Source organism: Monodon monoceros, unplaced genomic scaffold (assembly GCF_005190385.1).
Source record: "Monodon monoceros isolate NGI ecotype Baffin Bay Population unplaced genomic scaffold, NGI_Narwhal_1 Super_Scaffold_20, whole genome shotgun sequence".
NCBI classification, from domain to species: Eukaryota; Metazoa; Chordata; class Mammalia; order Artiodactyla; family Monodontidae; genus Monodon; species Monodon monoceros.
The window spans coordinates 12200280-12216419 of record NW_021703777.1 but is presented as its reverse complement, the minus strand read 5'-3'; the positions used below and the strand labels follow the sequence as shown (position 1 = coordinate 12216419).

Sequence of the window (16140 nt, the reverse complement as noted above, 5' to 3'; positions counted from 1 at the left end):
ACTTAACACTTCCTTTGTTCAAGACAGCATTGAATAAAGGAAGTTTATTACCAATGTAAAAGTTGTAGCCAGTAGTGCAGTTAATTAAGAGAAAATGTCAATAGAACTTAACATTGTCACAGGATAATGGTTCCTGCTGCTAGATATATGTCAAGAGACAGATAAATAAGATGGAGTGATTTATTAGGCAGTGCCACACTCCAGGCAATGCATTTCTAGAAGATTACAGCACTCCTTGGGTGGTGATGTAAGGCAGAGGACTGAAAACTAAGTGGCTTTAACTCTTTGGATAGTACAACAATACTACAGAAATGTGGTGATTACGGACAGTCCCTGCTGATACAGCAAAATTACTTTTATATTTAGAAAAAAAGAAGAGATTATCATATTATAGAGGCTCTAAGTTAAAACAGAATCCCATCAATAATCTTTCATGAATTTGCAGATAACTTAATTATGTGGAAAAGTCATACTATTCTGAAATTTTAAAGGCCGAAAAAATTAAGATCACATCTATTTAAACTACAGACTTCTTAAAAATTCTATTTCAGGCAATAAATTATTACTGATTTAGGAACTTGGTTATTTTTCTAACCAAAAACTGTATTAAAACAGTTTTTGGAAAAACATCCAAAGGTCTTTTATTCCTTTTCAATAATTTAAATAATATAATCCAATTTATTTTTAGATTGTTAATATTGATTAAATAATATCACAGAAGGTTTTAATTTAGAATCAACCTTTTGAATACTGGTATGGCATATTCTTTGCTTCAAATGTAACTCAGGATACTATTATGTGCTTTGATTTTCTCAGATCAAAGTCACAAGTTTCACTGGTTACTGGGAAATTGTTTTCATCTTAAAATTAACCCTATATCTGATATTACATATTACAATGCTGCAATAATAGAAAATAATAAAATACAGTTAACTATATTATTTATGACTTTCCCATGCATTATATTGCATTTCAAAAGTATTTACAATATAAGTATTACATGTATGTTAACAATAGAAACCATAGTTCAGTGATGTTCTTAAGTTTAAAAGCATTCTATCAGGGAAATAAAAATTTTGGCATAGTATTTAACATAGATTATATCTATATAATAGAAAAGATCGCTTTTAGTTTTATTAATGTATTGAACAGTCAAGTCGTTACTGGCATTTTAAACTCATAAAATATTCTGGTTTTTAATAGTGGCATTGTGAGTATACTAAAATAAAAACTGGAATATAATCCTCATCATCATAATCATTTTTATCTGGAAAGGGTCCATATGGTTCTAGACTGCCACCAATGGCAGTTTTTGAAGATTGCTTAGTTTAGGAAAATTAGCCTTCTGTGTGATGTTTATGCTTAATTATGTGCTATTTTAGCCACAGATCTCAATATGTATTCCAAAAACAAAATACATATATTCACAGGTTTTATAAATTAGTCCCCAAAAGATTATTTAGTCTTTTCGAGCCCCAAAGAGCTGCATATATAAATTGGAAGCATCCTGAATCAAAACTTATAATTCCATTCAATTTGGTTCATTACATTGTTGCATCTTTGGCCATATTATGCTATAGTTTATTACAAGTACATGTGGTAATGATGTGCTTACAAAGGGAAAAATGTTCTTGTAGTTTTTCATGTCTAGTTGAACGACATAAAATTATTATGAATTTGTTAGTGTATGGTTTTTACTGTAAGCATTTTCATTAGTTGGACTGGCTTTCCTAATACACTTCCTTATGCCTAATTACAATATGCTTCTTTGAAATACTGCTTATTTTCTGTGAGGTAATAATGAGTATATAAAGCATTAAACAATGTGGCTGATTTCATCTCTTGCTATGAATGGCAAAAATAGTGAGAAAATAATAATTACAATGTTGAGTGCCTTTTTTATGTCTTGCACACAATTTTAAGTGTTTTATATCCATGAACTCAATTTTTCAAACACCTGATATAGTGGGTAATTATTATTTGGGGAACTAGAGCACCTAGAGGCTAAGAAACTTGTCCAGCATCACATAGCTAGTAAATGTATAGATAGTTCAGTTTAAAACTGAACTGTCTCTTAATCAAACACAAAGATATGAAAAGAGTTGTTTAATTAGATATTTGTATTATGTAATCATACAATCTTATAACTGAAAGAAAAAATTTAAATAATCTGACTCTTTTATAGATCAGGAAACAAAGATCAAGTGAATTAATGGGCCACTACATTTTTTCCATTGTCACTAGGCAAAGAAAAATTGGTTCCTAGTCTGTGTCCCTCTCTTTAATAGGTCATGACTCAGTATGAATTTGACCTAATTGTAATGCACCAGATAGTGGCCTATTTGTTAACTCTGCACCCGTTGTGACTTGGGCTTTCCTCAGTGTGATTATTATGATCTTATGATGGAGCTGTGTGTTTACTAGTTTGTTTCCCTCATACATTGAAAGCTCCATGAAGACAGATACCATGCTGTCCTATTCACTCTTGTGACTAGATAAATAATTATTATTTAATATCCAAGGAGATGCTTTCTAGATAATGAATAATTTTAAATGGTAAAGGCAGAGGAAATACTTTTAGGAAATGTTAAGGAAGAGTTTAAACAATGTATATTATTAACCGTTAGAAAACAACTGAAGCAGACAAACTGCGCATCTGTCCCAAATGGAATGTTAATTTAGAGTCTGAGAGACAGAGCTGTAAATATAAAGAGACTCTATAAAGTTTGGTCACCCACAAATCAGAGAGCAATTTTACATGTCCACAGTGTGGAAGTATGGATTATGCGTTGGTCTTTTGTTACATCTTGATGCCAAAAAAGAACAACTGTCATCAAGAAAGTAGTTTACAAATAAGAAACACTGATATACATGATGAAATATATGATGCTAAATTTTACTTTATGTTATGCATTGGAATTTCTCTGCCTTACAACTGTGAAAAGTTCAAGTTAAGGCCATGCCACATTTAAGGGTATTTAACAAAAGTATCACAGGACCTTATTGCCCTGTTTTGTAGACTGAAACAGGAATCCTAAATTCAGCATTATGTGTGTTACAGTTAGCTTAAAAGTATGCATTTTAGAGATAGGTTAAGTGGTAAAAGTCTTATTTTTCAAAACATAATTTTGTTTTTAAAAGCTTTGGTAAGTTTTCCATATTTTTAGAAATATGACCATCATTATTAAAGTTCTAACTACATATTCTAACTACAGGTGAAGGGGAAAATGGAATGAGGTCAAACAAAAATTGAATTTCCAAATTTACATTCTAAGCTGACTGTCCGTACTATCACATGTAGTCCTTTGATCCCAATACTTTAACTTTGATCAATCCTAAATCACCTTTAGAATAAATTTATCTTTGGAGATGTCTGGCCCTATTCTTTTATTTTTCCCTAGCTCACTTGTGTTTGTTTGTATATTTCCTTTTCAGTTTTACTGAGATATAATTGACATTCAGCACTGTGTAAGTTTAAGTTGTAGAGCGTAATGATTCAACTTATATACATCACGACAAGACTGCCACAACAAGTTTAGGGATTATCTATCATTTTGTATAGATAAAAATTTTTTTTAAATTGTCCTTCTGATGAGAACTCTTAGAACTTACTCTCTTAACTTTCACATACAACATTCAGCAGCGTTAATCATATTTATCATGTTGTACATAACAATCCTGTACTTATTTATACTATAACTAGAAGCTTGTACTTTTTGGCTTCTTTCATCCAATTCCTCCTCCCTTCACCTACTGCCCCATCTCTTTTTCTATGAGTTTGCTTGTTTGGTTTTGAACTATAATTGACCCATAACACTATGTTAGTTGCTGGTACACAGTGATTTGATATTTCTATACATTTCAAAATGATCATCATGATAAGTCTAGTTACCATCTATCACCATACAAAAATATTACATTATTACTGACTACATTCCCCACTGTACATTTCTGTCCCTAACCTTGTTACTTAAGCTGAGGGGTACTGTAATACGGTACTGTAAAAACACCAAGTACTATGAAGATGTCAATGCTATTTTAAAGGATTTATGACACCTGTTTTTTTATCATTTAAACTTAGATTAAAAAAATGTATTTTTTTTACCTCTTTATTAGAGTATAATTGCTTTACAACGGTATGTTAGTTTCTGCTTTATAACAAAGTGAATCAGTTATACATATACATATGTTCCCATATCTCCTCCCTCTTGCGTCTCCCTCCTACCCTCCCTATCCCACCCCTCTAGGTGGTCACAAAGCACCGAGCTGATCTCCCTGTGCTATGTGGCTAATTCCCACTAGCTATCTATTTTACGTTTGGTAGTGTATATATGTCCATGCCACTCTCTCGCTTTGTCACAGCTTACCCTTCCCCCTCCCCATATCCTCAAGTCCATTCTCTAGTAGGTCTGTCTTTATTCCTGTCTTACCCCTAGGTTCTTCATGACAAAAAAATGTATTTTCTTATAGCATTTTGGGAAAGAAGAGAGACCAACTCAGAAAATCTTAAGATCACCCTTCAAGTTTTTAAAATGTTTCTTGAAAGCAACTCTTCTGTTTTATTAAATACTAAAATAATGCTTTTAATTATGGTATGTACTCATAAGTAGTTCAGAAGAGTCAAGAACATGTTGTTCACACCAGTTCTTGTTTTATAAGCATTTTATGAGCAGAAATCTGATTTGTGCCTCATGTCCCTTAATTACTTTTACCTCTTCGAAAACCTAGTTTAGCATGGAAAGGATTTTCTGGCTCAAATCATAAAGAGTTGGTATTAAAATAAATGAAAGCCAGGGGCTATCTCATGTATATAGTTTATGGAATAATTGCTTAGGAGCTCATTACAGTTCACTGGGAAAAACCAGTGGATTCACATCTTAGCGTCATGGCATTGTTTTCTGGTCACACAGATTAGTCACACCCCACACCTATAATGAAGGAGTTTAAACAGTCTTTGAAAGTATGAGAGTTCATCTTTTTCTTTGGTGTTGAAGAATTCTGGTGATAAAAAGAAAGAAAATGAGCAGCTTGTTATGTTTTAAATCAGCATGAGGAAATTCTCAAGTAGATGTGACAGCATTCAGAGTACTTGGCTCTCCCTTCGTTAAGGACTGCCTATAATAATTAGCAACAACAGAGATGTTGTTCTGACCTAAATAAAAATACAGAGAGCCTTTTTGAGTTAATATCTGTAGGAACAGAATATAGAAAAAAACTTGTCTCTATAGTCCAGTTAACCTGTCACTGGGAATTACTCTCATTTTCTCTGTGTTCATTAGGGTCAGTAAACAGCAGAGCTAGCCAATATAATTTTTGTTATATTCAAATTGAATGTGAAATATCAGATAACATTACAAACGAATGGCTTTAGCTACTGCATTTCAAGGCTTGAATCCTTTGGGGTTTTGTGACTAGGACATTGGCAAATTTCATATATTTGATATCTACACTATTAAAATGGATGTCTTTTTGAGTTATTCTCAAAGTTTTAAACAGATACTTTCTCATCAGCCATCTTTTCTGTTGCCTAATTTGATAGAGAAGAATGTCTGACTCTTCTTTTTGTGGAAATGAGAAAGTTGTGATTCTCTGTAACACTGCAATCCTTCTGGCAGCGGGAAGAACTCTTTATTTTCTTCCAAAAATTGTCCTGGGATCTCAAAGTCAGTGGGTTGCCTTTGATGTAAACTCTTGTGCAGCAGCCAACAGGTTATCTTCTACCATTCCTAAAGGTCCTCTTTATTCATCACTAGCAACTGTGGAACTATTTGATCCTTAAGAAAATTACCAAAGGAATTTTCCCTCTTTACTCCTTTCAATAATTCTGTCTGCTCCTCTCATCAAAAGTGGTTTATTTGGTCCCAATTTGGCTATGGCCCATTTACATGATGTTGAACATTCCTGCAAGGATTGTGTCTTTCTTATGATCATATTCAAAATATCTAGGTTGGGTATGGCATATAGTACATCCAAGGAATATTTCTTAAGCCAGTTAATACAGTTATTCCTTGTTTTTATTTTGTTCTTTGTGTTCCTGGCGCATAGCTGGTATATAGTAAATGCTTGCTGGTAAACATATGTGATAGCCTGAAACATTTTACGTGACTATAAATATTTATACTTTATAGAACCAGACCATCTGAGGTAAACTCTGAAATTTCCCTTTGCAAGTAAACAGTAAACGAATTACATACAACCACGTGTGAACAAGTCACAGAGGCCCTTCATGGCCCAGATGATATTAAGAGTCACTGACCATAAACTAAATATCAGAGATCTTCAAAAATCAAGCCCCAGGTTTTTTTTTTTTTAAGTATGTTGATTGCAGAGAGATGTACATAGGCATGGAGATAAGGGAGGATATGAAATGGCAACAAAACTTGCATAAAATTGGTGTCTCATTCATGCATTAAACTGCCTAATTCACAAACTCTAATGTTCTAGCCAAACAGATGTACTAAGTTTATCTCTATAATGGACCATACTGATTTTGCACAGTTGGATTCCCTAAGCTGTTTTTCTGGAATGCTCTGAAGTTACAAATTTTTTTTAAAAATCAGGATTAGTAAACAGCTTACGTATATTTAACATTTTTCTGCTTTTAGCTGTCCCTGAACTCTTTTTTGAAACATCTATGTGATAATACATGAAATGCCCTTTTATTCCTACTCAGTCTAGTCTCTAGTGGCTCAGTAAAGACTGTAATTCTGAAATAATTCAGAATTATTACTGTGCTTCTCCTTAAAAGACTATATTTTTATTAGAAATTATCACTAATTCCAAACTCCATTGCCTGTGCATGGACTGTCATTGACTGATTCTTTTTTTCATGGGGTTTTTGAGTCTTTTCTTAATTTATTTTTAATCAAAGTGTAAAGATACTTCCGGTACCTTTTAATGAATTCACCTTTTTCATTGTTAGCAGGCGGAAGAATAGCAACATTTCAGAGATGAAGTAGTTAATCATATGCAATTCAGCATGATGCATCATTATGGATTCGTATAAATGTATAATCAACCCCCAGGCTGTACAACTTATTTAAGGGAGCAGTTGAGACAGAAAAGTGCTTAACATATTTATAACTTTTGATATCTGAAGCTTGTTTACAGACTAGAAAAGCATGTAACCATATGGATAATTTTATTTATCTTTTTCTTTTGGGTGTTCTCCAAAACTTGCTGAAACTGGGCCACCTGGAGACAGAATTCAGAAAGCCAATCCATAAGCTTGTTAACATTCTCAAAAGTAAAGCTTCAACCAATGGGAAACCTTATTTATAAGTTTCTCATCTTAGCTACTTAAGAAAATGCACCAGTGGAGACATTCTGGATAACTTCCTGTTTGGTTTAAGTGAGTTTAAGTCATTGGGCAATAGACTGTAATCTAATAAACACAATGTTGCAGTTAATTCCATGCTTGATTTAGTTAAGTATTTAGCATTTATTCATTTATTTAGTTGATCAGTATGCATTTATTAAACACCTAATACGTACAAGACACTGAATTAGGCAAAGACTATAAAGATAAATAGGACACTATCTTGTGTTCAAAGGACTCAGGTGGAGACAAAAGAAAACGCAAAGACTTCCTGAAGGAAGTGAGATCAGAATAAGAACTAGAGGATGCACAGGAATTTGCCATATGAAAGCAGAGAGTGGGCGTAGAGATTAAGCAATTGGTAATAAAGGCATTTCATGAATTGAAAAGAGTAGAAGCAAAGGCAGAGAGGCAAGACACAGTCTTGTCTTCTGTTCAAGAGACAAAAGCAGTTTGGAATAACTGGACAATTACATGTGAGCCATGAGTGGTAGGAGATGAGAATCAAGACTGGTGAAGACCAAACGATGGAGTATTGTTCATGCTCTAAATAAGTTTAAACTGTGGGCACTGGGGAGCCAAAGAAATATTTGAAGAATGGGAATTATGTGGTTAGCTCTCCATGACAGTGATAATTTGAGTATATGTGTAAGTATGTGGAGCATATATTTGCAGGAAACAAAACTGAAAAAGAAAGACCTATTATGAGATTCCTGTAGCTCAGATGAGAAATGAGATAGGCCTAATCTAGGTAACAATCCAGGTCTTATCTCTCTAGGTGAAAAGAGATTTCCACTCCTAGAAATAAGTATGAAGTAAAATTTGCATGACTTATGGTTGGATATAAGGGATAGAAGGAAGAAAAAATCAAAACTGTTTTCAAAGTTTCTAACCTTTAAGTCTGAGCGGTTGCTAATGCATCAGCTAGAACAGAGAACATGAGAGGCTATAAAGGTTTAAAGTGCAAAAAAATTCAATTATTGGCATGTTGGAATTTGTGGTATCTCTGATATATCCAGAGAGTCTAGTGAGAGTATATAAAACTAAAATTCAAGGATGATATAGATTTGGGAGTCATCTGCATTTTGGTAGTTATTGAAACCATGCACAGAAAAACTAGGTGGAATGGGAAGAAGTGAGATAAACAGAGAGGTTAGTTACATGTAGCTTTACCACCTTCCATCTCTAGTCAGTACTCATATTTATCAACATCCTAGTTATCTATCCTCATTTATTGACAATTTTGGCACACGGCTTATTTTCTTTCTCTCTAATCCAAGCCAACCATCATTACAGATGGTTCATCTAATCCTGTGGATTCTCAGTTGATCAGCTTTGAAGTTATTCACCAACTCTTCAGGAATCCACATCTACACACCTGTAACTTGTCCTCTACTGTTTCATCTCAAAAATGTTAGGCTCAGGTGTCCCATTTTGTCAATACAAACTTTGAACTATCTCACACTGATATTTCTACAGTTGTTCTTTGGCCTCATCAAGAACTCTACTCTCTCCCACTACCACTCTCTTACTTTCCAGTCTTACTCTCTATTACACTCTGATTATTGGTCTTTCTATTTTTTATTGCTCCATGTACCCTAGAATCTACTATTTCAACCACCATCTTGCTAATAATCTAAAATAATCTGCCTTGTTATCCTTTTCTCATGTGCCTAACTATCCACAGCTGAGACTAATTTGTTTTTATTTATTGAGTAAACACTTATGTGATACTTATATAAGTTACTGTATCTAAGAACTTCACATTTTAAAACCATTTAAATTCTCATGACAAAGCCATGAGGTGGCACATCCAGAGTGTTTCCTGCAAGAGAAGCTCACACCATCATACAAGTTTGTGATCCCCAACCTGGACTAAAAAATTCTTCTGTTTCACTGACTCTTCCCCCTATTTTGGGGACACGCTCTATAGAGAAATCAATCATCATGGTGTGAGAAAGCCAAACTATCCTATGGAGAAAGGCCATAGAGGAAAACTTAGGTCACCAGCTCTCTGCCAGCATTAACCACCAGGCGTGCGAATGAAATGAACAAGCCTTCAGATGAGTTCAGCCTCCAGACTTTGGGCAGTCTAGCTGAGGCTTCGGACATCATTGAGCAGAGACAAGCCATCCACACCATGTCCTGTCTAAACCTGTGACCCATGAAACTGATAGGTTTTAGAGGAATTTATTATGCAGCTCTAGTCACTGGAATACTACCAATAACAAGGTTATTGCTAAATCCAATGAACACCTTTCAAGTATTAATTTTACTTGATTCTTTGAAATGTTTAACACTGTCAACCAATCTTCCATATTCAAATATTGTCTTTACTTGGTATGTATACCACTAGATGGTACACATGGTACTTGCATCTTTCTTGTCACTACTTACTAGTTATCACTGAAATCTCATCTACCCATTCCTTTCCTTAGGGCTCTGTCCTAGGCCCTCTCTGAGTCAGTCGTCCTCAATCAGGAGTATGCAGTTGAGAACAACTACTCTGTACGATCTCGTTCACTTCCATGGCTTCAATTATCTCCTACATGCCAATATCTCCTCAATGTATATTTAGCCCAGATGTCTCTTCTGTGCTTCTGACAAATATATCAAACCATTAACAAGCATTAGAAATATACCCCTGGATATTTCACAGATACCTCAACTCAAATGTACCAAAATGAATGTATCATCTTCCACATCACACCTGCTCTTCTTGATTTTTTCCCCCAGAAAATGACATCGGCAACCAATACACATAATTTCCCAATCCAGAAACCTAGGATAAAATTTCACCTCCTTTTTCTCCTTCAGTACCAATCCCCATACCACTATATAATTTATCAGGTTCTATAGATTCCAATTCATCAATACCCTTCTCTTAATTCCCAGTGTCATCTTACCTTTGTGCAAGCCACATTAGCTCTTTATTTAGTTATTATAATACTCTGATAATTTGTTTCCCTTTCCACATTGCTCTCTTTCAATTTTATCCATACTATAATCACAATGTTTCTGATTATAGTAAAAATTTAAACATGCATTTCCCTGTTTAATACCTTTAAATTGCTGTTAATTTCCCTGAAGATCAAATTCAAACCCCTGATAATAACAAATATATCTTCAGCCTCATCTTTACCAGCTCCATACTCTATTCTGCATAGTCTATTCTGATTCCTCCCTCACTTCTTGGTCTTAAATTCTATCCTACCATCTATGTATCCTTCCCCCATCCTTTTCTTCAATAAGCTCTTTGCATAGTTACTTCTGTCTCTGTTTATACAGTACTAATTCAAAAAGCCTTCTTTGCGACATTAAGATATATTCACCCTCCCCACGACTATGATCTCATAACAGTCTCTATCACGCGTGGATTTTACATGTTTGCATCCCACAAGACTTGTAGCTCAATGATGGCAACGACTCCCTTGCTACCAACTGTATACTCAGTGCCTAGCAAAGTTCTACTTAAATAAATGGCATGGATTAAATATCTACTAGATTAGTGATTAATGAATGGACCAAAAATACCTGCGATAAAGATACACAGATACAGAAAGGTAGCGGGAAAAAGCATGCTTACAGAGGTTTGCGGGATAGACTTTATGTGAGAAAGTAGAGATGAAAAGTCTAGACAAACCTTATGATTAGTTAAATGAGAATAGAAAGAATGAAATTTAATGGAAGATCCAATAGCAAGTGTATATAAAAAGTAAGATGTTATTGAGAGTTGTAAATATTAAGGCAAAAGCATCATGTGTCTCCATTGTGACACCTATGTCTTCTCTTCAATACATATGACAAGTTTGCAAGAAACTATCAATCCCCAAAGTATTTTATTATTTCATTTTCTATGATGGCAGTAGTCTCAAATAAGGGGCTCAATAAATATTGTTCTATTCTGAAGCAATAAGAGTCAAGTAATTACCTAGATAAGTTTAAAGAGTAGGCAGATTGACTACTGAATAACACAACAAAGACATTGTTTAGAATATAATGAAATTATAAGTTAATTGGTAAAAATTATATATTAAAGTGAAAGATAAAGCGTAAATTTCTTATCAGAATCTTAAAGTCTTTTCACTGCCAATGAATATTTTTAATACATGAAACAATGTCTCTCAACAAACAGCAAGTCTTAACATCTCTTATACACATAAATAATTAAGCAATATCTGCTCTGGTAGTAAGTATTTTCATAAATCTCAGTAAGTATTTATCTGAGAAATAGAAAGGCTATTTCTCAGAATCGGAGCTTGGGAAGGAAAATCTCCTCTTGAGTTTCTTGTGAACCTTACCTCTGACATTCATCTTTGGCTTTGTTGATAAAACTGAACTTACATCAAAAGATACTGTACCATTTTTTGCTGAAAATCTGCTGTTTGAGATCCACTAGGAAAGAGCAAGAAATGTTCTTTTCTTAGCATTGCTGTAAAGACCTTTAGAACACTTACTGATGTCAAGACACAGAACGTTCTTACCTGAATGCATGGCATATGAAACATCACATTCCTTTTTTGTACTGAAATATATATTTTTTCCTTACCTTGCTGCACAAAGGATCCATACACAAACCACATGGAGTTGTAGAGAGTGGTAGAAGTCATCGATCCCATTTGTAATCTTGGGGGATTAAGCCAATTCAAGAGGTAGACCAGTAGACCGACCAGAAGAACTGTGCCAGCAATGCAAGCCCATAGTGAGAGATCAAATGGTGCAAGACAGGCAAACATATCCACTGTCTTTTCAGCCCTTCGAAGTAGGACTCCCACTGAGTAGTCCATGTAACGTGTTGTAAAGTCCACCACATTCTCACGGTCTGGGGTGATAGTCAAAGCAGAAATCCCTATGTCTGCCCTCTGAGAAATTGAAAGAGACAGGAATACATTAACAGTGTGAAAAACAACTTGATTTGTGGCACTTTAGCTTGCCTTGAGGAAAATAAAATAGATGCCTCAGGCAACATCTTAAGTCTTTTTATATAAACTGAAAAACACTGCAGAGACTTCTTAGAGAAGACCTATATGTGAATTTTTCATTTCCTCCTGCAAATCTTGGCCCACCAGAGTTAGACAAATTACCTTGTTCCTATTATCAGTGCATGTGAAATCAGTGAAGAATATTTCAGACACAGATAATGCCTGAAGGAAATTGTCTTTTTTCCTTGGGTCATTTTATCAAAGCCATCATTAACACAGTAGCAAAGGTAAAACTTATTCTAAAGAATTCTTCCTGAGAAAATGTTCCCAAGACATTCAACATGTTCTTAACATCTAAGTTATTAAAAAAAAAAACTCAACGTGGCATTTCACCCTTGGTTTAGATTTCTCTGCATCAAAATTTATATTATTGGGTTCTAAATATATTAGAGTTTATTAGAGATTTCATAGCATTAAGTTATAACATCATACACCAGGGGTTTCTACCATAATTTTATTTTTTAAACCTCGAAACATTTTAATGAACAATTAAAGATTAAGGAAACAGATAATTCTTCTTGGAGCAATAACCATTGTTCTCAGTATGTGTCTCAGATTCTCAGTGTTAGCACTCAGAACCACACAGAGCACATGCTATTTTACTTATATAAGGCACATGGCAGAATTGCAGTGACAGCACATAACAAATGACTTCACATTTAAATTTCTATGATATGAAAACATATTTAAATATCTAAAAGATGCATCTTATTTGAAATAATTATCTGTGGCTGTGACTAAAGCTGTGCGAAGCTCCTTTCAGACAAACACAAACAATAGTAAATTGAACATTTTCATTATTCTTTTTTTTTTATAGTTTGATGAAAGAATATAGAAACTGGTTTTAATGCCTTTGGAGAAAAAAAAAAAGACATGAAAATTAACATGCCTAGTGGAATGCTAAACCAATTCCCATACATCAAGTCTCTGAAGTAATAACAGCTGCAAAAATAGTCTAGCTAAAGTTAAGCATTGTGTGTATGTGTGTGTGTGTGTGTATCAGCCCATCTATACAGTATAAGCTAAGTATTTAAATAACTTTTCTCATTTAATCCTTACAATGAGTTATGAATTACATGTTCTCCTCTCCATTTCATAGATGAAGAAACTGAAACTTCAAGAGTTTAAGTAACTCATTCACTTCTCACAGTTAATAAGTTTAGAAGCCAGATATTAAAGCAATGTTTTTCTTACTGCAAAGCCAGGGCTCATAATCACTTTACCATACTGCAAGAAATCATTTGTTTTCCAAATGACTCATATTGTAAGCAATTAGGATAACTGGTTTTAGGAGAGTTTTTACCTTAAAAGAGTCTGAAATTTTGCTTTTCTTAATTGTACTATTTACACTGCAACAAGGCTATATTAACATAAGAATTATGAGTTTCGGATTATTAACTGAGAGGTATTAAAGTTAATAACTCTATATGGAAATGAATTTTCAGAGAAATAGTTATTGCTTTCAAGCTCATATATTTATTTAGCATAGCTTAGTTACTAGGAATTGGGTCTTTTCAGAAGGAAAATCTAACCTGGATCCTTAGCTCTCTAGTCCTACCTTTTCTGAGCTTCAGTTTATCTATTTGTGAAATGAATATAACTGTCTTTAGTATGACTATTGTGAGCTGACTCATTTATCTCAATCTTAATGGTGAATAAATAACTCCTCAAGATTCAATTAGGCTCTCAAAAAGTACATTTTTTTCAGGATATTAAAGTACTGTGGATCAGTAATTTACGAATTGATGCACTAGGGACCCAAAGCATTTTATGACTCAACAGAAAATTCCACCTAAGGAGAGATTTGCTGACATGTTGATTGAATATTTGTAAATGTTCATAAATATTTTGCTAATAAATAAATGTTTTACATTTAATGATTATGAATTAGAATAGTCACTATACTGATTTTAATAATAGATATTTGTATGTATCACAAAGTGAATTTCTATAATGTAATAAAGAAAAATATCTAGGGAAGATGTGCTGTTGTTTGTTATTGTTTTCTTTTGGAAAAGTGAACTGATTATTTTGTATGTGCTAAAATATTTATTAAATATAGTAATTGCCTGTCCTAGTTCTATGGAGAACTTCCTCAATTCTGGTCCACTTTCAACACTTGGCTATTCTATTCTCAAGAAGAAATTGCCAGTCTCCCTGTGGAGAGGATACTAGAATCATATAATGGGCTTTTTCAAACTGCACAAATGCATTTGCATACACACACGACACATACTTATACACACACATTTTCCTATCTCTGAGATTTGTATACACCTTCCTAAGGAAGTACCTCAATCCAGCCTTCAGAATCAGTGATATAGCAGACCACCATGCTTGATATGAGTATGTGATAGTCCTTACTTGTAGAGAAGCTGTACTGGAGCAGAAAAAAAAAAAAGGCAAGAACCACTGATTCAGAAAGATGGTCCTAAAACTTTTTGAATATGTCTAAGTAACCAGAAATGATCAATCACATGTATCTTTCTTCCTCCCTCCCCTCCCTTTCTTTCTTATCTTTCTTTCTCTTTCTTTCTTTCTTTTTCTTTCTTTCTTTCTTTCTTTCTCTTTCCTTCTATTATTAGTCTATTTATTTCTGTATGTATGCATGCATGTGTGTATGTGTATGTCAACTCACTTGTTCAGTTTCAACAATGACTTTTCAAACCATTAGCCTCATAAAACATTTAATATTCTCACTTCCCCTAATTCTCAGATGACATTCACTGCTACTTTATAGAGAATCAGAAGATACTGAATTAAAATTCACACTTATTTCTACTTCTCAACCTATATCCCACATCCAGCTTATTCTATATAACTTTTATTTGTGATAGAGGAGATGTCTTCCTTTCTAATGCCAAACCTCCATCAGTAAACTTATCAACAAATCCCCTCCAGTTCAGATGCTTAAACTCCCATCTCTTGTATTCAACATCATCTACCAATTGTTGATTTCCCATGAAAAGGTTCTTTAACTCTTTCTCATTAAAATAAAAAGAGAAAAACCTTTCCTTTTACTCTCTCTGACTTCTGACTCCCACTTGCTACCCTTTCTCTCTCACTTTTTCATAGTCAATTTTCTCTAAAGATTTGTCTGTATTTCCACACCTCACAGTCACTCTGGAAGGCTCTTTTGTATTCATATCGAGTGTTCGACTACTCAATGGACGCAGCGCTTAATATTTACACTATTGAATCAAATGGATATAATTTAGTGCTCATCTGTTTAGGCTTCTTGACAATATTTGACAGTGATGATGGCCCCCTCCACCACAAACATTATTTTCCTTGAATTTCATGTCATGATATAAGCCTCTTTCTCAGTTCCTTCTCAAGCCCATGTCGGCAATCCTCTGGACTTGGACCTACACCCTTTTTTCATATGAGATCCTCTGCCTAGGCAATCCCATTCATATCATTACCTCCATTGACTCCCATCTATACACATGATTTACAAAATTTACATTTGTAGATACAGAGATGCGCTCTGGAGTATATACTGATTTATGCAATTACATAATTGATATTTCTATTGGATGTCTCAAAAACATCTCAAATTTAACATGGCCAAGATCATACTAGAGGCATTCAACTCAAACCAGTCCTCTTCCAATATTTTCTGCTTCAATGAAAATCTTTTTATGTAAGTCTTAAATCTCGTTGATCTCATTATTTTTCTCAGTCTTATTCCCCTATCCTGTCACTTCTGATTCTACCTACTGAGAATCCTAATATTCATTCACTTCTCTACTATTTTCAGCTCTCATCATTGCTTTCCAGGGCTCTTTACGAGTCTACCTGAAGTCTACCTTTTCTCATCTCTAACCTCCCTATTGC

At 34.0% G+C, this 16140-nt stretch overlaps 1 protein-coding gene across 2 annotated transcripts in view; it reads right to left on the bottom strand.

Moving 5' to 3' along the window:
• The window catches only part of GRID2 (glutamate ionotropic receptor delta type subunit 2), a 1355616-nt gene that overhangs the window by 266535 nt on the left and 1072941 nt on the right, over nt 1-16140 (bottom strand). For both annotated transcript variants that reach the window (XM_029236088.1, XM_029236089.1), the window contains one exon: nt 11868-12180. In XM_029236088.1, coding sequence (XP_029091921.1) covers nt 11868-12180 — 313 coding nt within the window. The remainder of the gene's footprint in view (nt 1-11867; nt 12181-16140) is intronic.